The 23,804-nt window shown below is 34.6% G+C and overlaps 1 protein-coding gene across 2 annotated transcripts in view; it reads left to right on the forward strand.

Moving 5' to 3' along the window:
• ANTXR2 (ANTXR cell adhesion molecule 2) overlaps positions 1–23,804 on the forward strand; it is a 160,974-nt gene that overhangs the window by 34,255 nt on the left and 102,915 nt on the right. For both annotated transcript variants that reach the window (XM_015138456.3, XM_015138457.3), the window contains exons 8-11: positions 3,114–3,174; positions 5,583–5,681; positions 7,461–7,530; positions 19,761–19,839. In XM_015138456.3, coding sequence (XP_014993942.3) covers positions 3,114–3,174; positions 5,583–5,681; positions 7,461–7,530; positions 19,761–19,839 — 309 coding nt within the window. The remainder of the gene's footprint in view (positions 1–3,113; positions 3,175–5,582; positions 5,682–7,460; positions 7,531–19,760; positions 19,840–23,804) is intronic.

Genomic DNA, 23,804 nt, shown 5'->3' on the forward strand with positions numbered 1-23,804 from the left:
ATCCTGGCTCATCTGTGTCCTAATATGATTGTTGGTTTTTTAATAAGACATTTTTAATATCCTCATTAATTTTTGTATTCAATGTTTATTCCGTAAGCACTTATTGGTTGTACTGAAGGCACAAAACATCGTGTAAGGCCCTGAATGTGCTGTATAGTATATTGCAATCTCATTACTTTCCTCAAAAAGTTTGTTTTCTAGTAGAAGAGGTGAGTTATGCGCTCAAATAATATAATTTAAGGTCCAAAGAGATTTTTAAAAAATAAAACAAACTTTAGAGAGGAGCACATACCATGGAAATTCAATTAGATAACATTACACTGTGACACCAATGTTATACTTGTGATCAGACTACTTGCTTTTCAATGAATGTGTTACCTGGGTCACTTTTCCATTCAATTATATTATTTTTAGAAAAACATATTTGATTAAAAGAATTAATTATGAATATTAAATTAATGTAAATGTATTGTTATTAACAAATATATGCTATACAGTTTACTGCAGGATATATCTAACATTAGCTATCCTTAATCTCTGCTTAATTTAACTTGATTTCTTTAAACTCATACTTTAATGGAACATAAATTGCTGAATCATCCTGAACCTCTTCTTTAAAATTAAAATACCTTATAGGGGATATACAGGGCCTAGCTCCAAAGATTCAGATCATCAATAGTCCTTGAAGGTGTTTGTTCTTCAGTCTTAAGGAGATCTCCTTAGGTGAATTGCTCATTTGACCTTGCTTTCGGAACTCTCATTTATTTAGAAATGTTTTGATGGATTGGATCAAATTAAAAGACCAAGTCAACATATGCACAATTATCTTAAATATTGTGAAATCTGATTGACTTATGGTCAGTACTGGTAGAAGAGAGAAAACAAATATAATGTTACAAATTCACTGAGGTCATTCTGGATGCGTATTTTTTGACATGATCTTTAGGAAATCCTTTTGTAATTTTTTAATTTACTTTATTCTAAGGAATTGTAGAAAAATGGTTTCTGTTGCCAATAGATGTAATCTTTAAATGTCTCATAATTTTCCTGGGTACTTGAAATATTTTTTCAGTAATGCTGATAAAGCTATGGCTAAATAACTAATAAAGAGATTGTAAACTGAAAGATGCAATTAGTCTCCTTAATAGATCTGTTTTACGACAAATTCCTTCAGGACTGATAACAGACAAAATAGATTTGGGGGTTTTGTGTTTTCCTTTGACCTTTCATTTTGATGGTTCACTGTTGTCACTGTTATTTCAGATTGGCCAAAGCTATAACGATAATGCCCATTTTTGTTATTTGGAACATTTTCAGCTTCATATTCCTTTGCAGATCTTTTCTATTCTATTTCGTTCAGAGTCTTATTATCTGAATTATGTCCAAATTTTTAAAGATGTTAGTGATTTGAGATACTACCCTTCCAAGAGGGCACATTAACCTTTAACAAGGATTCTTAATTCTTGAATCCATAAAAGTGAATGTTGGTTATTGTAGATAAAGTAGCAGACCAAGAGGAGGTATTTGGGTGCAGAAAGGTCTTTGAGTGCCTATGGAATCTCTTTGGTCATTTCTGGATTTAAAATAGGCCTCATCTGCAGTTTCTCAGATATAAAATTTTACAAGGTTTATTTTCTAATCACAAAATCCTTAATCACTATGTGAAAAGTTGAGTTTATTGGAAAGTCATCTTAAAAAGTACAAATGATTCCCTGTTTTCAGAGATGTATATTCAGCAACAATGTTCCATGATTTGACACAGTTGATTTTAGGGGCTGAGAACTTAGAGTTTTGCTGTTATTAAAGAAAGCATGGAAAGCATGTCTATTTCCTGCTACAGTCCTTACTTCCTATTCTAGTTATGAACAGGAGATGCTAGAAACTGCTGTACATCATCTGTCTTCAACCTCTGCCAAGAAAGGAATGTCAAGAAAGGCATTCTGGAGATCATCTGGAATTTGTCTGACTGACAATATCGTGCAAAGCAGGTCTAAAAATAAAGACAGGATTGTTGTCCATGAGGAGCAGCTTATTTCATCATTGTTTTTCAGCTGTAGCCTTGTCCCTTGTGTGGTGGTTTCTGTTTCTCAGAACAAGCTAAGAAGAGCAGTTCTGTTCCTGTGTTCTGGGAGTGCTTGAGTACAGAGTCTGTGTTTTTGAAAAGAATATTGGCTCATACAAGGAGTCTGTGCTCTGCAATTGTAATTTTTTATGCATGTAAGAGGGAATAGCACCCATAAGAATTAAGCCTGAGAAATGGAATAGAAATGCCACTGTCCAATGAAGAGAAGTGCTTTTTACATTTTATCTTTATTTTTATTTATTTATTTATTTGTTTGAAACGGAGGCTTGCTCTGTTGCCCACACTGGAGTGAAGTGGCATGACCTTGGCTCACTGCAACCTCCGCTTCCTGTGTAAAAGCAATTCTCCTGCCTCACCCCCGCACCAGAATAGCTGGGATTATAGGCGTGAGACAACATGCCTGGCTCATTTTTTGTGTTTTTAGTAGAGATGGGTTTCACTATGTTGGCCAGGCTGGTCTCGAACCCCTGACCTCAAGTGATCCCTCTGCCTCGGCCTCGCAAAGGGCTGAGATTATAGGCATGAGCCACTATGCCCAGTCAGAAGTGCTTTTTTATTGATATTATATTGAGCCACCACACCCAGTCAGCAGTGCTTTTTTATTGATACCGTATTGGTCTTCTTAACAGAAAACGTAACAGCATTACTAAACAGGGGGTCTGATTTGTTACCTTGTTTTTGCTTGATTGGGAAGGTCAACATAGATTTTGTGGCAGCAGGAAATTTTAGTTATCTATTCATACTCAAAGGTCATCAGACTTTGAGACAATGCTTACTTTTCCTGTGCTTATCTGAATTTACTTTAATCAAATAAGGATCCTACAGTACATAATCTTAAGATATACCCTGAAATACACTGCAGAAGTTTCCTAAGAACTTGGTAGCTATATATGCTATAGTTAATAGATTTTCTCTGCGATCTGTTGAAGTATGGAGAAGACCTCAAGGTTATTACTAATCTTATAATTTACTTAACATTGTAATTTAGATCTATAGCTTGGTAATCTTTTTTTTTTTTTTTCTTTTTTAGATACTAGCTCAGTCATGTACTGAAATCCTAGAATTGCAGCCCTCAAGTGTCTGTGTGGGGGGTAAGTGTTTAGAATTTAAAAATACCATGTAAGAAATTGTATTTTTTTTCCTAGCTAAAATATATGATATGAAACTCATGTTGGAAAAAGAATAGCAAAATTAACTTTTTTGGCATCTTTTTTGTGTAAGAATTTTTAAATAATTCCTTGAAATATTTCTATTTTAAATTCAAATTTTTAAGATTGGAATGTTATTTTAAATAATGAGCATATTGTGTGACAGGCTTTTAGAATCTTCTGTATATTTAGTTCACGTTTGAGACCTTTCTTATTGCAAATAAAATAAAATATGAAATCGTTTCTTTTGTCTGATTATACAAACAGTCAGATATATGTAGACTTTGAGCTCCATGCTTTGATGACCTGGCCAAAGTACAGAATCTGCCAGCTCAGGGCACATAAGGAAGTGACTTATGGACGGATGGCAGGAAGGAAGCAGGTGGCTTCATCAGCTGGTGCTAAGCACATACTCAGGTTTTCACACCTCCCAGCCATCCTTGCCCAGACAGAGTGTGATTCTTTCTGGCCTATTTTATTTCTTTTTCAAGCCTGACCTACAGTTCATTTTAACCTGACTTTACTTTAAAAAGGAAAAATATTGGGTCTGGTGGGGGAGAAAATATGTTGTGTAATTTACCACAGAGCCTCCCAGCCTGTTGTGCATGATCTCACACTGTGCATCTTCTAGATTCCCTAATGAATGAATATAGAGATGTTTAAGGGAAGTAGTGCATCTGAACATCCCAGGGAAGGATTATCTTTCCTAAAAGTGAAGGTTAATACATTTCTAGACATAACAAAGAAAAATAAATGGAAAAATGACATTAAAGTGGTAACTATTATGTATTAAACTCCTATTTTGTGCTGAGTGTATACTGGGTTGTTTGCATTTATAATTTTACCTAATCCTTATAACAACACCATTTGAAAGTTTTATACATCCCTGGTTTACAGATGGGGAAGCTGAGGCAGACAGGTTCAGTACTTGCTCCTGGTAATTACCCTGTTTGACCCTTGCCTGTCTGACGTTAATGGCCATACTCTTACCGAATCACATTTTAAGTTTTATCTGAACTTTATTTTAACTTGCAAGTAAAATTCCTTTCATAACACAGTAAATGAAAAGTGGGTTGGCAGTAGTTTCTTGCATAGTTAATGACTATATTATACTTGTATTATGTTAGATATGAGAAGTTTTAGAGGATTGGTAATGTTAAATTAAAATGGAGAACAGGCCTGAAGAAGCCCCAAGCTGGCAAAAACACTTAGGCCTCATAAGTAGCCTTAACCTTACTTGATTTGCAAATATAATTGGAACTTAATTTGAACTATTTATTGCAAATGCCTATATTAAGAAAAATAGAATTTAAGTGCAACCAATCAAAAACAACTAACAAACTTATATAACTAGGGACTTTCCACTGGGATAGACCAAATAAGGCAACTGTGTAACTGTAACCCATCAAATATTTTCTTTGGTTTACTTCCACGCTGGTTCTATAAAAGCCTCCCCCTTGTATTCCCTTGGTAGAGCGGTCAAACCACTTCTGATTTGGATCTGTCTAATTCAAGAATTGTCTGCTCAAATAAACTATTTAAAATTTTATTTGTGCTTCAACTAACCTTCTAAACAAGTGTTAATTGCTATTAAAATAGTTGATATACTATCTTGCAGCTTAGCAGTAAGCATTCATTGTCAAGATATTTGATCAGTTAACTTTCATTCCAGCCTATTCTCTCACTCTCCACTCTCTAACATTTTTTGGTGCTTGCTTCTATTATAAATAATGGTACAGTAAGTTACATCAACTTTTGCGACTGGCCATCAATTATTAGCAATCCAAAATACATGATCTTTTGATTATTTATAAGTTTGAAATAGAAAATGAATCAGGATTAGTAAGGTGAAGAAGTGGTTAAAGAAGAATTCTGTATGGAACAGGCATAGATTAAAGAAAGTATTACATATGACTTTTCTAAGAACAAAGAACATACATAATTAATTAATTTTATTTACATTCCCAAATCTTAATACCTGAGAGTAGGGACAAATAACGTTTTTTTTTTTTTTTTTCCCCTGGTATTTTCCTAAGGATGGAAATTGAAGAGGTTTGTATAGTATCTGTCTGGGAATGACTGTTAATGCTTTCATTCACAGTCACTACTGGGAATCACTTTGTTTAGAAAATAAAATAATGCATCCCCATGTGGCAGTGAATGGTATCTTCACTACATTTACCTAGCGGGTCTAAGAAAGCCAGCATAGTTGGAAATATAGAACTATGTCTTCTTTGCTATTAACATTCATGAAAAAAATTATTCTATGTGCCTTAATGCTTTCATTTCAGCTTGTCTTTTTTTTTTGATAAAGCAGTGATTAAAATGTTTATTTTTCCTTTTACTTCTAGAGGAATTTCAGATTGTCTTAAGTGGAAGAGGATTCATGCTGGGCAGTCGGAATGGCAGTGTTCTCTGCACCTACACTGTAAATGAAACATATACAAAAAGTAGGTCCCCAGTAATCTCAGTGTTGTCTTAATCTCTGCAAAGCACATCAGCATGAAATATTTTCTTTTTTCTCCAACTAAAGCTGTGACATATTTTTTAATCAAAGAAGAAAGAAATGAAGTCTGAATGATAATGCAAATAGTAGTGATAATTACTTAATAGTTATTTAATAAAGGCAACGTTTGTTTATAACTTAATAAATGCTGGACCCTGTCCTAACTACCCTCATTGAAGAGATGATGGTTTGTGGCTAAAAGAATGAAATTACTTGTATGTGGTGACACAGCTAATAATGGACAGAGCTGATATTTGAACCCACTTCTGCTGACCGTACTCGGTACCTACTGCGTCAACCACATGATTTAATTGCTTCTTTCCTCAGGCTTCTTTCTTGTCACACTTGCCTTAAAATCTAATTATCTTTGGCTTCTCTCCTACTTCTTCCTTTTTTTCTTTTTTTTTTTTGGTCACTTGTATTCTTTATCTGATTTCCCAATAATTTGTTAGTTTATTGAAGATAGTCTTTTTGCCTTATAGATTTTTGCATCTCAGATTCTCACCCAGCATAGTGTTGGTTGATAATTTTCATATTTATTGAATTGAGTTTTAATTTTCCCTGTCCTTGACTTTTAAAAAAGTCAAGAGTAAGTTTTTATTTTCATTCTGAAAAAACCCTCCCTCTTAAATAGATCTTAATTTTATGAGCATCTTGGGTATCTATATAAATGTTTTTTCTTATTAATTATTATATTGCCCTTCAAAATTTATATTGTAAGGCAGACTTTATAACACTGTAAATTCTGGTAGAGTTATTTTTTTACATTCATCTGCCATTTTGCTGTTTATCTGAGTGTAAACACTCCAATTAACACAGCTTTGGCCATACACACAGTACCTATTCAATATGTGTTTATTGAATTAAAATGGTGAGGATCTCAGCATAGTAAATATTATAATTAATTCCTTTCTTTTCTATTAAGATCACAATTTTAGTAAGGCAAAAATTTACAAACTCTCTTCATAGTAGGTTCCACAATTGAGTAGGACAAATAATTTTATTTTTATTCAGTAGTCATTTGTATCTAAGCATTAGCTTAGCCTAGCTCCTTTTGATTACATATTTGAGATCATTATAAAATAAACATATTTCGTGTTTAGCTACATAAGATTAAGTTTGTTAAAGTAAATCCTCAAATAAATGAAATTGGTATTTTCCTCTTTTAGATTCTAGAAGGATCAATTTGACTAAGTAACTTTTCTGCATATTTCTAGTCTAAATCATTTTTCTTGTATTTTATTAAAGTTACAAGGGCAATTTAAGTATACGACTTCATAAAATGTATTTATTTACTGTAGACACAAATGTTTTATTAAACTTGTGAAATAAGTTCATTTTCCTTTGGACATCTAACTTTCATCTTCCTTCATCTTTTCCAAAGTGTGCCTTTAAAATAATACAGAGCATTTATTTAAAAAAATCTGAGATATTTAAAAAATTTAAGATAAAATATATTTTATAGTATCTAGAATGGTATGTGAACTTAGTCTAAGTCAAAATAATCCTAACTTATGATTTACCAGAACTATATGTCAACAGAGCATATAATCTTTCTTTCCATTTTTCATTCCCTTTTACTTCTCTTTCTTTAGTTGTTTTATGTTAATATATCTAGTATTCCACATTTGAACTCTGATTGAAGCATGCTGTTCATATTATTAATGAAACTGTGTGAGATGCATAAAACCCTTTTTTAATTCAGTGGCATTTTATTTTCTAGGTGTAAAACCAGTAAGTGTACAGTTGAATTCTATGCTTTGTCCTGCACCTATCCTGAATAAAGCTGGAGAGTAAGTACTTAATTTAAAACCATTTTATAACATTTTTAGTAAAAAATTATTTAAAAATGGTGACATATACACTGGTCACTTTATTCTATCTTTTTTTCGATATACAGAGCATTAAAAAGTAAGCCTTGGGCAAGCCACTTAGTACTAGGCAAGCAAGTTAGTACTTCAGCTATACTCTTAGTAGGTTGAAAATGCTAAAATGTGTTTTATCTAGTTTCTTCAATACTGATTAAAAAGGCTCTATGAATATTTATCTGGATGGGTTTGAGAACTCTTATTAGAACCTATAAATAATCAGAGCCATAAACGCTATTTTAAACACACACACATGCACACACAGTTCAAAAGTGAGATTTTCAATAATTACTATAGTATTTAATAAATATTGCTATTAAAGAGCATCAAGAACATGGCTAAAAAAAAGGCACACCTTGCACTAGGAAATGCTTGTACATTTGTATTAACTTGTGCTTTGTGTTCCATTTCTGTTAAGGTCTATTTTCTCATCTTCTTTTGTGTGGCCAAAAAACCACGATATCTGCTAAAAAGAAAAATATATTTAGTTTGGATGAAGGAGTCTTATTTGAACTGTTTATACACAAATAATTCTACTGGTAATTTAGTGTCCCCATTTGTGATTTTTTTCAGTTCTATGATGAAGCAAACGATTACAAATAGTTCAAATATTCTCTAGCCCAACAGTAGAGCATGTTTAAGATAGTTAATAGCATACAGTCTTCTAGGATCTCTTTATATAGATCTGATACTGAAAGCAGGGAAAAATTACATATACAAGGCCACAATCCAAAATCTGGATTAGTATTTAGAGACTGAAGATTATATTTTCCTCTATGGAAACTAAGAAAATCATTCTAGCATTTTTAAGCTGACTTGAACATTTATCTTTTGTGGATACTTAAGTATTCAAGATATCTATCGTACATCACTTTCGGTCATGCAAGTAAATTGGAACAGAGTCAGCTTTCTATTTTAAATAGATTCAAAGAAGCTGCATAAGATAGCTTACAAAACTAAGAGTATTATTCATTTTCTGTATCATGTACTAATTTAACCATAGGTAAATTAAATTGACATTGGAATTTGAGGCAAGTCAGTTTCTTGTGGAGTCATCTTAACCCCAAGCACACCACAGGACTCGATGGCTTTCTGAGTAATCGTGTCTATATTAGCCATGATGCATCTATTGACTCTAAGTTTAGTCTTGTTTTATTGAATCTGTAATTCCAGGTTTGGTCCTCCTGATTACTCCCCCAATCTATCTCCCAAACTGTATTTTCCATTTTAGCCATTGGCAGCTTCATCATTTTTGTTGTTCAGGTAAAAATCTTTGGAGTCACTATTGATTTCTTTCTCTATCTTAGACCCAGTCTATCAACAAATCTTCTCAACTCTAATTTCAAAATTTATCCAAAATCCAATCTCTGCTTTCTACCTCTACTGCTACCATTCTAAATAAAATTACTGTCATCTCTTGCTTGGAGTGTTAGTCTCTCAGTTGGTCTTTCTGTTTCCATCCTTCACAAGAGTGATCTTGTTAAAACAGATCAGTTTATGTCATCTCTTCACTTAAGATTCTCGGTGATGAGTTCTTTACCCCACTCGGAGTAAAAGTCTAATTAGTGTAATACTATACCAGGTTCTACAGGGTCTCGTCTCTCACTCCCTCTCAGACTCCATCTTCTATTTGCTGTTTCTACTCAGTTATGGTCACACTGGCCTCTTTGCTGTTCTTGACCACATCTGCGCACTCCTGCTCCTGCACTTTTATACTTCTTGTTGCCTCTGCTTGGATTGCTCTTTCCCTGATCTAGAACTGTATATGTGAACCTAGTCTAAGTAAAACAAAAACATCCTAACTTATGATTTACCAACACTGTATGTCAATGGAGCACATAAACTCTTTCTTTAAGTCTAGTTTAAATGTCACCTTCTCAGTAAACCCTTTTCTGATCACTCTATTTAATCATGCAATCTTTCTCTTTTGAGTCTATAACCTGTATACCTTTTTCATGTTTTATTTTTTCTCCAAAGCCAGTTGTTTGTCTGTTATTATGTTTCTACTTCCTGCTAGAACATGTTTTATCTTGTTTCTTGTTGTATTGCTAGCACTTAACACAATGTCTGATTCATAGTAGATTTACTAAATGTTTGGTGGATAAAAGGATGAATGAATTTTTCTCAAATATTCTTGTTTACCAGTTAACATAAAAATCTGAGAGGTCATTTGATTGCTGGGATCAGGTACCTGTACCAGGATGGAGGAAAATGGTCAGAATTTTATTTTGGGGGCCATACTATTTAAAGCAGCAAAAAAACCAAAACCAAAACAAAACAAAAAAACCAAAAAAACAAAAACAAAAACAACCACTATTTTAAATAATAGTGACTAGTTAAGGAAAGTAACTTACTTTCTTCTCTGAAGTAGTTATAAAATGCATTATGCCTTTTTTATCCCAGGCACTGATTTTGTTTTCTCTAGAATTTGCCTTTGGGCACAGTCTTCTTTTGAAGAGAATACCATCGAGGCTAGTGATATACTTTAATTATTTGTAGATAGGTTAAATACCCAGGAGATACATTTTAAAATCACACATAGCATAATAAATATCAGACATGAAAAATCATCATTCATTTAGATTTTGACATTAATATTTCACCTACAAGCAAACTGAGAATGTTCTGGGACAGAGATGTGTCTAAAAGAATTACTTTTGCCTTCTTTCCTGGACCAGGTACATGATACTACTGAAGCAAAGCTTTAGATTTTATTTGTTAATGTACTGGGTATTTGGGGACATCATTATTTATTTTACTTAGTATGTTGCAAGTAATTTGGGCCTTTCCTGTGCCTTGAATTTTCTTCAGACACTTTTGTAGGTGATGAGTTCTCTTATGAGATTGGATCGAAATCAACGCAATTGAAACAGTTTAGCCTTGTAAGGTGACTGATGCTTAATATGTTTGCCTAATTAGCTTTTGGCTAAGGATTCAGACCCATTAAGTAGCTAGTTAGTCTATGTTTCAAATAAACACATCTGGCCCAACAATGAATGAAGGTTTTTCCTATGTGAGGGTGACAGATGTGGTGATACTTCCCCTCATTCTCTCACTTAAATAATTAACAACATGCTGGTGAAGTAACCCTAGACAGAGAGCCTCAAAGCCAGATGCACAGTCTCAGAGCTGCATCCATGGGCATGTGCCTCATCTCATTAGCCTGCTCTATCTGTTCTTTTCCTATCTTTATGTTATTTCATGAATTGCACTTTGCTTGAGGATTATTCTTGTAAAAACTTAAGGCTTGTGGATTTTGGTTTAAAAGAGCGTGTGGGAGATCGAGGACTAAGACTGTAGCCGAGTAGCTAGGACACAGGTCGTCATTTGGAATTTAATGTTATGGAGTAAAGGAAAGTTAAAGTTATCTGAGCAAATCCTATCCAGGTATATCATTTTGAGCATTGTTCAGATGGATCTTTCAATAACTTTTTTTTGATAGACCTGTCTGATAAATACAGAGATCTGTATTTATTAAATTTCTTTATTTGATATAGATATTTAGGCTAAGATGAACAAACTCTTAGTATTTAAACAGAAAGAATGGTCATAGTAGTGAGGTTATTGTTTTCTATTTCTTTTGTTGAACATAGTTTACTTTTAAAATGGTTTATGATTAAACATACTGTTTTACCAAGAAAATTCTGCAGATTATTTAGGAATTTATTTCTAAAAGTGGTTCCTTTGTGCCAAATTGTCTTCCTTAAATTTGAATAGGATGCATTCTCTGACATTCTTTGGATGTTCCCTAATCCAGGGCACTAGCTTCACAGTTTAATGTGCAAGTATTACAAGTATTTGCAACATGGGTTTATTCTCTGACCCTTGTTCTGTGAGACATCAACAATAGCACAGCTGTTCTGCAATACTTGAGATCTCAAACCTGTAATTTGGCAAGAAGAACAGAACAAATTGGGTAAATATACATAAACACATTGTGAAGAAAGAAAAACAGAACAGAATGAACCGGAGTCTTATCCTACAGTTTGTTTGATGGAGATGATTTAAGGAGGCATATGGTATAGTTAAATGTGCTTTCAAAAACATTGGCCAGAATCTTCTGGCAAATATGAAATAAATATCTAAATCAAATGAAACTGATAGTATTAGTTCTCTTAAAAGGCAGTGTGGGAAGACACTTGACAGAGTGTTTTGAGTAAGAAGTGGTGGGACATCACTGTATGTGGAAAATTTTAAGGAAAACTGATGGATCATTGAGATGAACAGTGTAGCAGAGTTGAGGTTAGAGCCTGGCTTCGTAATAGAATCTTTTTATTTTCTTCAACTTTCTTTTTCTGTGTTAAGCCCAATCTATTTTTCCTGGAATAAAATTGATTAATTCTCTTTCTCTTTCTTGGTTAGATAAATTCTACCTTTACTGTAGTTTCTGTTCTTTCCAAAAGCATACTTACATCTGTAAGTGTGTGTGTGTCTATACAATCCCTAATTCTCTTATGTTAGTAGCAGGTGATACAACCACACATTATTCCTTTTGCTTCTTGTAAGGAATGAGATTTTATTTTTTTGAAAAATCATGGATAGTAAGACATTAGTTATGTCTTTATTTGAATATAAACACTAGAATCATGATGATATGGGTTAAAGCAAAAGGCTTTCTCTGTTTCTCTACCCCACACTTCCTTGGTGGAACATTTCTCTTTTCCTTCACATGGTGCAGTTTTCAGATTATATCTATCAATGTGATAAGTTCACCTAATTGCATTGCCTCTTCATCCTAAGTATTATATACAGTTCTGGAAATGTCTTTTAACACATGAACACATGGAGGGGTGGCTAATAAGATGTCACCACATATGGAAATGTTAAATGGATACAATTTAAAATATTGAAAAAAATACTATTCAGATGTGATGCATTAACTCTCAAGACATTGGAAGATCTGTCACATAACAGACAGATTTGACTTACTCTTTATCGGTACAGGAGGAAAAAGGGTGGGAGTTAAGGGGAAGCAAATTTCAGATCAAAATAAGGAAGAACTTTCTAAAATTTAGAATTATTTGGTAGATGTTTGGATCATGAAAAGTATTTAAAGATGGACACCTATATGAGGATGTAGAGGATATTCCTGAAATAGGTACTTAAATCTTCTTACATATCTGCTTCTAAATTTTATATTATCAAAGCTTTTCATTATTACTAAATGTATTAGTCCATTCTTCCACTGCTATAAAGAACTGCTGAGACTCAGTAATGTATAAAGGAAAGAAGTTTAATTGACTCACAGTTTTACATGACTAGGGAAGCCTCAGGAAACTTAGTTATGGCAGAAGGCTAAGGGGAAGCAAGGACCTTTTTCAAATGGTGGCAGGAGAGAGAAGTGCAAGCACAGGAAAAACTGCCACTTTAAAACCATCAGATGTGGTGAGACTTGCTCACCATCATGAGAACGGGATAGGGGGAACCACCCTCATAACCCAATCACCTCCTATCAGGTTCCTCCACATGGGAATTACAATTCAAGGATGAGATTTGGGTCAGGACACACAGCCAAACCATATCACTAAGGCACTTGAAATTTTTGGATAAAATGCGCTAAATTTGATTGATTTAGGCACTAAATTGACTGGATGGTTTTTTAAGTGTCTTTTAAGAATATTATTAAAAAAACACACAACAAATAGTAAGTGCTTATATTTAGTGCAATACTCCACACAATTATAATACAGCTTTCCTGTGATGTCCAGTAAATCTCTGAATATAGCTCTTTTTCCTTCTGAAATCTAGAAATCTTGCTAACTGCAATTTTTGTTTTACCTATATACACATATTGAGATATACTAAAATAAGTCGTTTAATTCAAAAATCTTTTAGCCACTTAAAAAAAAGTATCCTTAGTCAAAACATTAATTTACATATAAACTCATTACTAGAAGGGGTGCCTTTAAACTATTGATGAATATGGAATCTTATCTTCCAACTTAAAATCTTTATCATACATAAAACTATCGTTTAAAAAGCACTGCAGAGCATTAAATAGTAGCACTTGATTTCAAAATATCTTAAGTCACCATAATTGTAATAACTTTTTGAGTAGTTGCCAGTTTAATTTTCAGTATGTGCAAATTGGAGGTAAATCATTTATTACTTCCAGCAAATGTCTTTCACAATTTTATTTAATTTTTTCATCCTTTTTAATGGATCATAAAATGACAATCTTTTATTGGCTATGCATAAAGTCAGAAGCAAATGAATACTTTGCAAATAGGTTACTGTGGATTGAAATGTCAATCATAATTCATGGAGTATAACATTTCTCAGATCAGAGTAGCTTTGACATATGGCACTGAGCCATTCTCCTGTTTTGGAACAGTCATGCGTCTTTAGACGTTAAATACAAGTATGTGACTATTAGGACTCAATGAGTTTTATTTACTTAATTATATATCATAGTACTGTTTAATAATTTCTCATGTGAAATGACTTTAGTACATTTGAATTTAATTTTATTACAATTAATTGTCAGTTGACATGAAAGTGTACTTCAGTCAATCTTTTTGTTACGTTAAGTTGTTAAGCTTTCTTCTATCCTACTTTGAAAAAACATATTTTACTGATGGAGCAAAGCATGGATTAAGATATTTGTAAGAAATATTAAACAATGTAGAAACAATTTATAGAAAATTAAGTTGAAAGAGTTGCCATTTCCCAGCATTATCTTCCCTTACCTCCCTGTATTATCTGCACCAGGTACCACTCTTGTCTCAGAAGGTTTTCCCTTGTCTTTTGTGACTTCATATTCTCACCCTAGCTGTTTCTCCTCTTTCTCCTCATATATCTCTTTAGACTACTTTTCTTTTTACAGTCTCTTAACTGTCAGTGTTTTTTTTTTTTTTTTTTTTTTTTTCTTTTTTGAGATGGAGCCTCACTGTCACCCAGGCTGGAGTGCAGTGGCATGATCTGACTTACTGCACTTTGGGCCTCTCTGGCTCAGGTGATCCTCCTACCTCAGCCTCCCGAGTAGATGGGGCCACAGGCATGTACCACCATGCCATTTTAATTTTCTGTACTTTTTGTATGGACAGGGTTTCACCATGTTTCCCAGGCTGGTCTCAAACTCCTGGGCTCAAGCCAGCCACCCACCTTGGCCTCCCAAAGTGTTGGGATTACAGGTGTGAGTCACAGTGCCCAGTGTCCCCTCAGTTTTTATTGTGGTTGAGGATACTTGACTTATAAACTCACCCTTTCTATGTCTCCCTTTTTCTTCCTGATGAGCTCCAAATTTCCTGGCAAGGTCTTTTTATTAGCTTTAAGTCTGCTGTCCAAATGTCTACTATCCAAATGTCTACAAAGTCACTTGGATTTTCTGTAGGCACCTTAAACTTGGAGGTCCCAAATTAAACTCACATCCTTCTGTTCAAACTTGCTCCTTCTGTGTTCCCTATGCAAGACTGCCCACCTACTTGTGTAAGACAGAAACTTTGAGGTCATCCTTTTTTCTTCTTCCTCACCTCCTACATCCAATAAATGTCCATGTCCTTTTTATTCTGACTCCTAATATGTCTCAGTTTTTGTTTTCACACTAGCCTCATTGCCACTATTTTAGTTCAATTCTACTTTGGTACTTATTTCAAGTACACTGAGACTTTCTTAACTGGTCTTTCTGGTTTTGAAATTTATTCTTCAGACACCTGCCTTACACTGTAACAAGAATGACATTTGTAAAACACAATTCTAACTATATTTCTACCAAACTTAAAACTCTTAAGACGAATTCCAGATGTCTAAAGATGGCATCCAGGGACTCAATGATCTTTCCTCTGCTCCCCTTTTCAACCTGGAGCTATTTCATTCTTACGCTCACCCTCTTTTTTACTGGAGTACTGAATCCCTTTTACTTCTTTGACTGTTCTGTCCCTGTCCCTTTCTTGCCTTCCACCCTGTCGGAGTGCTCCATCTGCATGGACTCCTTTCTAATCTCTTTTCCTAACTTCTGATCATTCTTTAAGCTTCATCCTGTCATTGACTTCCTGCAGGAAAACTTCGCTAATGCTCTCATGCCAAGGCCAAGTCTGTTGTATCTCCCACATGACCCTCTAGAACCCCTGTACTTAGACCTATTTTATTAATATCACATTCTTTTCTAATTGTTTATGGGGCTTCCTTTTATTTACATTGTAATTTGTATTATTTGTTACAGCAGCCCTTTTACCAATACAGCCCAATTATCATCGCTACTACAATCAATTAATAAGTACTTGTTCAATTAGCTAGTAATAAAATAAGTGACTGATTGAGTGATTTTACTGGCAAATATTCCTAAACCAATTTGGAGTGTGATTTTAGGCCTGAGGTTTAAGCACAGAGCTCAACATAGCTATAATGTTGGATTTAATCAAGGTCATGTTTTATAACAGGAAGAATATAGCGTTGAAAAAAAATTTTACATGAAATTTCCCGACATTATATGGTAGACATTTTAAAAATAATTTAGCTTACAATATTTTTATATGGCAGTAAGCAGAATAGAAATTTATTAAATTAAACAAAAGGTATCACATAATGATTTTATTCCTTCTGTATACATTGCTTCTTAGCTCGAATCTAAAAGGTTTATTAAAAAGTACCTTGATATTCTAAATAATCCATTAGACAAATATCCAGGTGTTAACAGTAATTTATGGAGTGCTTGTTGTGTCCCAGGTGTTGTGTTGTATATTTTATGTATATTATTTTACCAAGCTCTTTTCCTCAAAACAACTTTGAAATAGGTACAGTTCTCCCCATTTTACACATTGAGAAATGGAAGATTAAAAATGGAGTGATGAGGGTTCAAACTCAGGACTCCAGATTTGCCGAAATCCCTTTTTTCAATATTATTAGATCCTTGGGGCACATAAAAACGAACTGCTCTCTTGCCTCCCATATATGTTTGCACCTAAGTAAACACAATGTTGTTTTAATACTTGGCCCATAAGAAAGCCTCTGTAACTGACAGTATGGTTTCCACTGTCAGAAACATACTAACCAGAAGTAGAAGTTATGTAATAGTAGGAATAACAATCCATAGATGGTAACATAAATGACATAAAATATGACAGAAAACATTAAATATGTATCATTGAGTCTTGAGGCAAAGAAAGCTCACAGAATTTGGTTTGGATTACAGGGGCTGGTTTTCTCAACCTGTGCCAGAAAAGGAGTAGCATAGCTTTGGGCAAAGGCACTAGCTTAATGATGGTGCCAATACCATCCCAATAATTTCAAAAATGTTTTTCTAAAAGAAGCAGCAAAGTTTAAAAGCTGATGTAACTGTGTTTTTCATATTTGCAACGCTTCTGAAAAATTTTCACAGAAAACATACATATATCTATACACACATATTCATAAATATATATAGTCACAAATAAATATATTGCTTTAGCATATAGTAAATGCCATTCTAGTTAACCATGAGAAATATGTGAATGTAGTAAAAGGCTGGAAGATTCAACTGAAATTCATTTTAATGAGAGAAATGTAAATATAAGACCCTAAAATACATGTGGAGGATTAAAGTAGTATGTTGTAGAAGTGAAAGCATTTTGAGTACAGAGTCAGTGAAGTCCAATATTTGGGCAAGTTACCTTTTTAAGCTTGTTTCTTCATTTACAAAATGGAGATGATGCTAGTGCTGACCTCAGTAGGTTGCTGTGAGAATTAAATGAGAAGATGAATTAATGTGCCTGGTTCTTAGTAAGAAATCAACAATTGCCTGTAATTGTGAGTGGTGTTTATGGTTACATTTTGATCACGCTGCTACTACTACTCTCAAAAAGAGGAAGATATTCTTGTTTCAGTTCCATACATCATATATCATCAAGTGGATTTCTATATCTGTGGAGACTTAACTCAGTTTCATTTATTTATTTATTTATTTATTTATTTTTTACACCAGCCACATTATACTAGACTGAGATTTTCAGAGAATGCAGTTATTTTGGTCAGTTACAAGATCATATCAGCATGCATTTCTACTATAGGAAAGAGTAAACTTTGTTTTAAAATTATATCTTCTGTTCTCATTTCATTTGTTAAGCATTAAAAGTTTGAATGTTTCCTTCATTAGAGAACTTGTTTGTTTCTGGTGAATTTTAACTGTCCCATTATAAACAACTTCAGTCAATGTCTACTGATCCCTTAAAGTTGAGTCAGTAAGATTACCTGCAAGAATCACATATTATTATGAATCAAAATTATCTTTCCAAAAAAATAAAACCATGCCAACATGTCAGATGATTCCGGCCACATGCTTTAAAGTAGAGGAATTAAGAACTAGGGAAGACAATATTTTATTTGATTATGCTTAGTTATTAAAAAAACAAAACAAGGCAGTCATTTCTTCAGAATGAGCAATTAGGTTTAAGTTTTCTTTCTTAATACGCCACTTGGCCTTCTGTGTTGGAATAGTTCAAAAGTACAGTTAATTAGATGTAAACATCCAGAATTCTCATTATTTTCTGGATTTAGCTAAACCATTTTTTTTTTTTGAGATAGGGTCATCCCAGCACCTTGAGAGGCCGAGGCGGGTGGATCATGAGGTCAGGAGATCGAGACCATCCTGGCTAACACGGTGAAAACCCGTCTCTACTAAAAATACAAAAATCAGCCAGGAGTGGTGGCACGTGCCTGTAATCCCAGCTACTCGGGAGGCTGAGGCACGAGAATCACTTGAACCCGGGAGGCAGAGGTTGCGGTGAGCCGAAATCACGCCACTGCACTCCAGCCTGGGCGACAGAGCGAGACTCTATCTCAAAAAAAAAAAAAAAAAAAAAATGGTTTAGCTAAATCCAGAAAAGAATGAGAATTCTGGATGTTTACATCTAATTAACTGTACTTTTGAACTATTCCAACACAGAAGGCCAAGTGGCGTATTAAGAAAGAAAACTTAAACCTAATTGCTCATTCTGAAGAAATGACTGCCTTGTTTTGTTTTTTTACAACAAACTCCTGGGTTCATGCAATCCTCCCACCTCAGCCTTCCAAAGTGCTGGGACTATGGGCGTGAGCCACCATGCTTGGCCTATGGATGGATGGCTTTGATTTGTTTGCAAACCAATCATATGATAATATCCTTTGTAAACTATTTTGGAAAAGAGCTCTTTCCGTACAAAGCCTCTTGTCATGTTTTTCTCCTTTGATATCTTGTTTTAGTTATTGTTTTAATAAAAAGTTACTAACTCTAGGCTAATCCCAAATAATCAATCTAAATTAATGAAATTTTAATGATTATTACTTGTTTTAGAATTTGAAATCATATTTTCAAAATAAGAACTATATTTTAACTATAATATTTATTAGCTAGGAACAAAAATTATTATCTCTTCTTTGTACCTTCATTGGGATAGTTTAATATCTTGGGACCATCTACAACAAATACCTGCAAATAAATCCTTCTCTCTTCTTTCTTTTCTTTGTTGCTGTCTTTCATATTCACTTTCTTTATATTTTATTTTTGACTGGTTTATTGCTTCCAGTTTCATATTCTTAGTAGTAATACCTAGAGACAGGAAAATAGGCTAAATGGGATCTAAAGCTTTTCTTTCTTTGTAGGTTTTTGTGAATCTGAAACAACCTCGGCATTTTTCTGGATTGAGAAATTTCTTAATGTCTGTATTTCTGTTACTACTTTGTAAAGAAACAATTAAACCACTTAATAAGTTTGCCTTACTAATAAGTACAGACTAGAACTAAGGAAGAAAAAAGCTGGCATAATTTACCAAAAGCTGTGACTCTTACTCTTTTTTTTTTTTTTTTCTGGAAACCGAGTCTCACTGTTGTTGGCCCAGGCTGGAATGCAATGGCATGATCTCGGTTTACTGCAACCTCTGCCTCCCAAGTTCCAGCAATTCTTCTGCCTCAGGCTCCTGAGTAGCTGAGATTACAGGCGCCTGCCACCACACCCGGCTAATTTTTGTATTTTCACTAGAGACAGGGTTTCACCATGTTGGCCATGCCAGGCGTGGTGGCTCATGCCTGTAATCCCAGGACTCTGGAAGGACGAGGTGGGTGGATCACCTGAGGTCAGGAGTTCAAGACCCTTATTCTTTAAGTATGTTTTCTGGCTGGTTTTGAATTATGTAAGGAAATAAAAATCTCCTACTCCTCTGGTTTTAATTGTATATAAAATTATTGTTTCTTCATTTCTTTTTCAGAACTCTTGATGTTTCAGTGAGCTTTAATGGAGGAAAATCTGTCATCTCAGGCTCATTAATTGTCACAGCCACAGAATGTGTAAGTAAAAGTTTGCATAAAGATTATCTTTTAAAATTAATTCCATCCAGAAATAATCTATGGATCTTTGGTGCTGTTGCAGACTACAGTAAAGGAGATGCAAACAATAACATTGGAGACCAGTATAAGGAAAAATTTTGTATAGAATTTGTTTTGGGTGACATTGCTTTTTTTTATGTTGAGCTCCCTTTCATAGGAACTTTAAGGTAGTATGCATTTGATTTTGATATTTATAGAATTCAAAAGCCATATTTAAAATCAAGATAAGGTAAGAGAATAATCTGAGAATGAAGCACTTTCTTTCTTAAAACATTAAATATAGAAATTGTTTTCTGTAGATTCCAGGTTAGATTCCAGTATCTAAGACGTTTATCATGGTTTGAAATCAAATTATTGTATCTTAATATGTGACTTTATTATTTTGTTCATTTAAAATATTGGTGCTTTCTGAATAAGAAGGTTGATTTTGACAGCTTGATACTATCTTAGTTTGTAACCACATGAAATGTATATTTTGAGACTACTGATTTGCATTGCCTAAATGCAGTATTTTGAAATATAAACTCCATTCAGTACACATTTTCTTCCTTATTTAATTTTGTGGATTTATAGAAAGTTTTAATATTATATTATTGAACATAGAAACAGGAAGCCTTAAACAGGACTAACCATGTGGTTATTATTTCTGAGTATATTTTGTAAAATGTATATAAATCAAAGCAAAAAAAGAAAAATTCCTGCCCTCCAAAAGACCAAAATCCTAAATCTAAACATTTTCTCACATCTCATGGTTTCATGGTTTTGTATTTTGATCTACTAATTCAGGAGACACCCTTTCAACAGAAAACAAAACAAAACAAAACAAAAACAATTCAATGTTATCTGTATAGAGGTAGTTGTATTTCTCATTGTAAGACAATGCTTCAGGTAAAAGGAATATCTTATGGACCCTTGGGTCACTTTTTAACTCCTTGGATAAGTCTTTGCCAACACCTACTTCTATTCTGAAAATAGCTAGGTTTTTTGTTTTTGTGTTTGTGCTTTTTGAGGAGGGTTTTTTTTTCTCCCATTTCTAGCGCCTGTTGCATTTTGTAGGTTTTGTGGATGTTGCAGTTTGCTGGTTTTCTGGTCCCTCAGGATGTGGTTGAAATTACAAATATTTGTGGTTTGTAGTTTCTCAGTGTTTAGCTCACTGAAATGGCATTCCTTCCTCATCCGTCTTCCTATTCTACACCTCCAAACCGTCTTTTTCTTCCTTTCTTCCATGCAAGCAGGAAAACAGGTCTTTGTTCCTATCCTATAACAATGCATGATTTTCACATGCAAGGATGCTGAAGCTAAATGACTCGTCTGGGATGTATAGGTTGTGTGCTTTAAGGAACACTTTCTAGGTCTTGTTCCTGAGTGAGGGTAATATGACTCAAGATGGTTTAAGAGTGGGGAGATTTCAGAAAAAAGGATCATTGGTGTGTCAGTGTTGAAGTGAGGGGAAAGGAGCAAGCTGTAAAAGTCAAGAAGGGGTCAAAGTGATTCTCACTAAGAAGGAAGGCTTTGAGCAAAGACTTGAAGGTAAAGGAGTGAGCTCTGCAGACCATCTAAGGGAAGAGTCCTGCACACAGAGGGAGCAGCTAGAGCAAAGCCTGAGGTGACAAGTCTCTGGCAAGTTTCAAGAAGAGCAACCAGCCAGTGTGCTGGAGTGAAAGTAGTCAGGGAGAGTGGGAGCCTCCGGATAAGGAGGAGAGAGTGGCAGGAGCAGGGCAGATCTTGTAGGGTATGTAGTCATTGTCAGGACCTGAGCTTTTCTTCTGAGTGAAACAGGAAGACCTTGGAAGGTGACATGATTTGATTCACTGTTTTGAAAGGATCACTCTGGCTGCCTTATGAAAACAGACTTTGCGAATGGCAGCAAACGTGGAAACATCAAGCCCAATTCTGTGGCTATTTCAGCAATGCAAGAATCCTTCCCCACCCACGGGAGGATGGCTCTACTGGGGTGATCAAAGTGGAGATGGTGAGAAAGGGTTGAATTAGAATATATTTTACAGGGGAAGTCCATGGGATCCCTAGACAGATTAGATGTAGGATGTGAGAGAAAGAAAGAAATTAAGAATAGTTCCAAGTGTTTTTGCCTGAGCAGCTATTAGGTTTATGCAAAAGCGACCGTGGTTTTGCCAAACAGAAGGATGAATTGTCATCAGGCACAGCAGTTTCTGAACAACGAGGAGTTCAGTTGTGGTGGGGCTGAACGAGAGATGTCTATTGGACATCGCAGTGGAAATGTCAGGCCCCTGGATATGCAAGTCTGGAGTTCTGAGAGAGGTCTGGATTGTATGTACAAACTTTGGAGCTGTTAGTTGTTGATAAATGGATGGAATAAATTAGGCAACAAAATTCCACATAATATTTACTGGGAAATAATGGCTTCCAGGAGCTTAGAGCAAGAAGGGAAAGAGTACCAGAGAAAGGTTTTATGGTTGTGGGGGAACTAATTCAGACAGGGCCTTGAAGGGAGACTAGGATGTCAGCAAAGAAAGAGGACAGGGAGCATATTATAGAGAAAGAGCAAATGGGGTGGGAATGTGTTGATGAAATTGACAGGAGATGCATTTGACTGGAGTAGAAATAAGCGGAAGAAATGATTGGAAATAGAAAATTTAGACCAGATTATCAACAACCTAAAAAACTGAATTGAATTTAGAGTTTCATCCGACAGGCTGTGATTCCCAAATTCTACGGTGCTGAAACGAAAAAAGGAAAGAAAATGGATTATATTTTTCATATTATTAGATTTATTTAACTTGAAATAATTCTTTTATTTTGAAATTGTTCTTTGTCCCATTTTAATTTTAAAATATCCTTTGATTGAGGAAATATACTTAATTTGTCAGGACCGACCTCTCCCTCCTTTCCTTCCTTCCTTTATCCTTTCCTTCCTTCCCCCCATCCCTCCCTCCCTCCCTTATTCCATACTTCCTTCTTTCTTTTCTCCCACCTTCCTTCTCCCTATTCCTTCAGTCCTTTCTTCTTCCTTCCTCACATTCCTCTCCCTCCTCCTGCTTCTTCTCTTCTTTTCTCTTTTTCCTTGTATGCTGTTATTTGGCAGAATTATTAGCTGGCAAGCCTATGTGAGAAGCTTTTTTTTCAGGTTTTATTGGCTTGAGAAATCACAAGGTCTGACTCCAATAAATAATAATATGGTTTTAAAGGGCTTTGGACACACATGTGATGGTGAAACATACTATTTTAGGAAGATTAAATCAGTAGTGACATGTAAGAGAAAGGACAGGAAAAGAAAAACAAGGCACAGAAAAAGCTTTTAGGAAGCAAATGCTAGAATATAGGCATAAAACTTTAGTTTCTAAATTGACTGATGGTGGTAGAAATAGTCCTAGAAATAGCCATGTAAATTGTATTAATGAAGAAAGACATATTATAAAGTGACTTACTAGTGGTTATGGGGGAATGTTTGATTCCAAAATATTGAATCTCATGGGCTGGAAGAATGATGCTGCCATTGGAAACATCCAAAGCGAGAGGTGAATCTGGAGATGGGAAGAATTTTCACTGTAGACATGTTCTGTAAGTGAGGCTAGCAGTGTCAAGCGGGTACTTGTAGCTATAGTTTCACATCTCAGTGAGTGATCAGTGCTGGAAGTAAAAATTTAAGTTTTACTTTTGCTGAGGTTGTAGGAAGGGAAGGGAAAATGGGAGAATTTAGAGTTAATGTCATTTTGAAGTGGGGAGGCATACATAGAGTCAAAGAAAAAAAATGCACTGGACAAAATTAAACAGGCAAGGAAGACCTTATTCAAGACTGTTGCAAGAGGGAAGAGTGATTGAATTTAACTGTGATCAAACAAAAATCTGGAGAATTTTCAAAGCTGGGATGGTGGGAATTATAGGCCACCAGTATCTGCTAATTGACCTTACCTAAAGGAAAAGTAAACTTTCTCCTACCTTCCTAA

This window comes from Macaca mulatta, chromosome 5, assembly GCF_049350105.2.
Source record: "Macaca mulatta isolate MMU2019108-1 chromosome 5, T2T-MMU8v2.0, whole genome shotgun sequence".
Classification (NCBI taxonomy): domain Eukaryota; kingdom Metazoa; phylum Chordata; class Mammalia; order Primates; family Cercopithecidae; genus Macaca; species Macaca mulatta.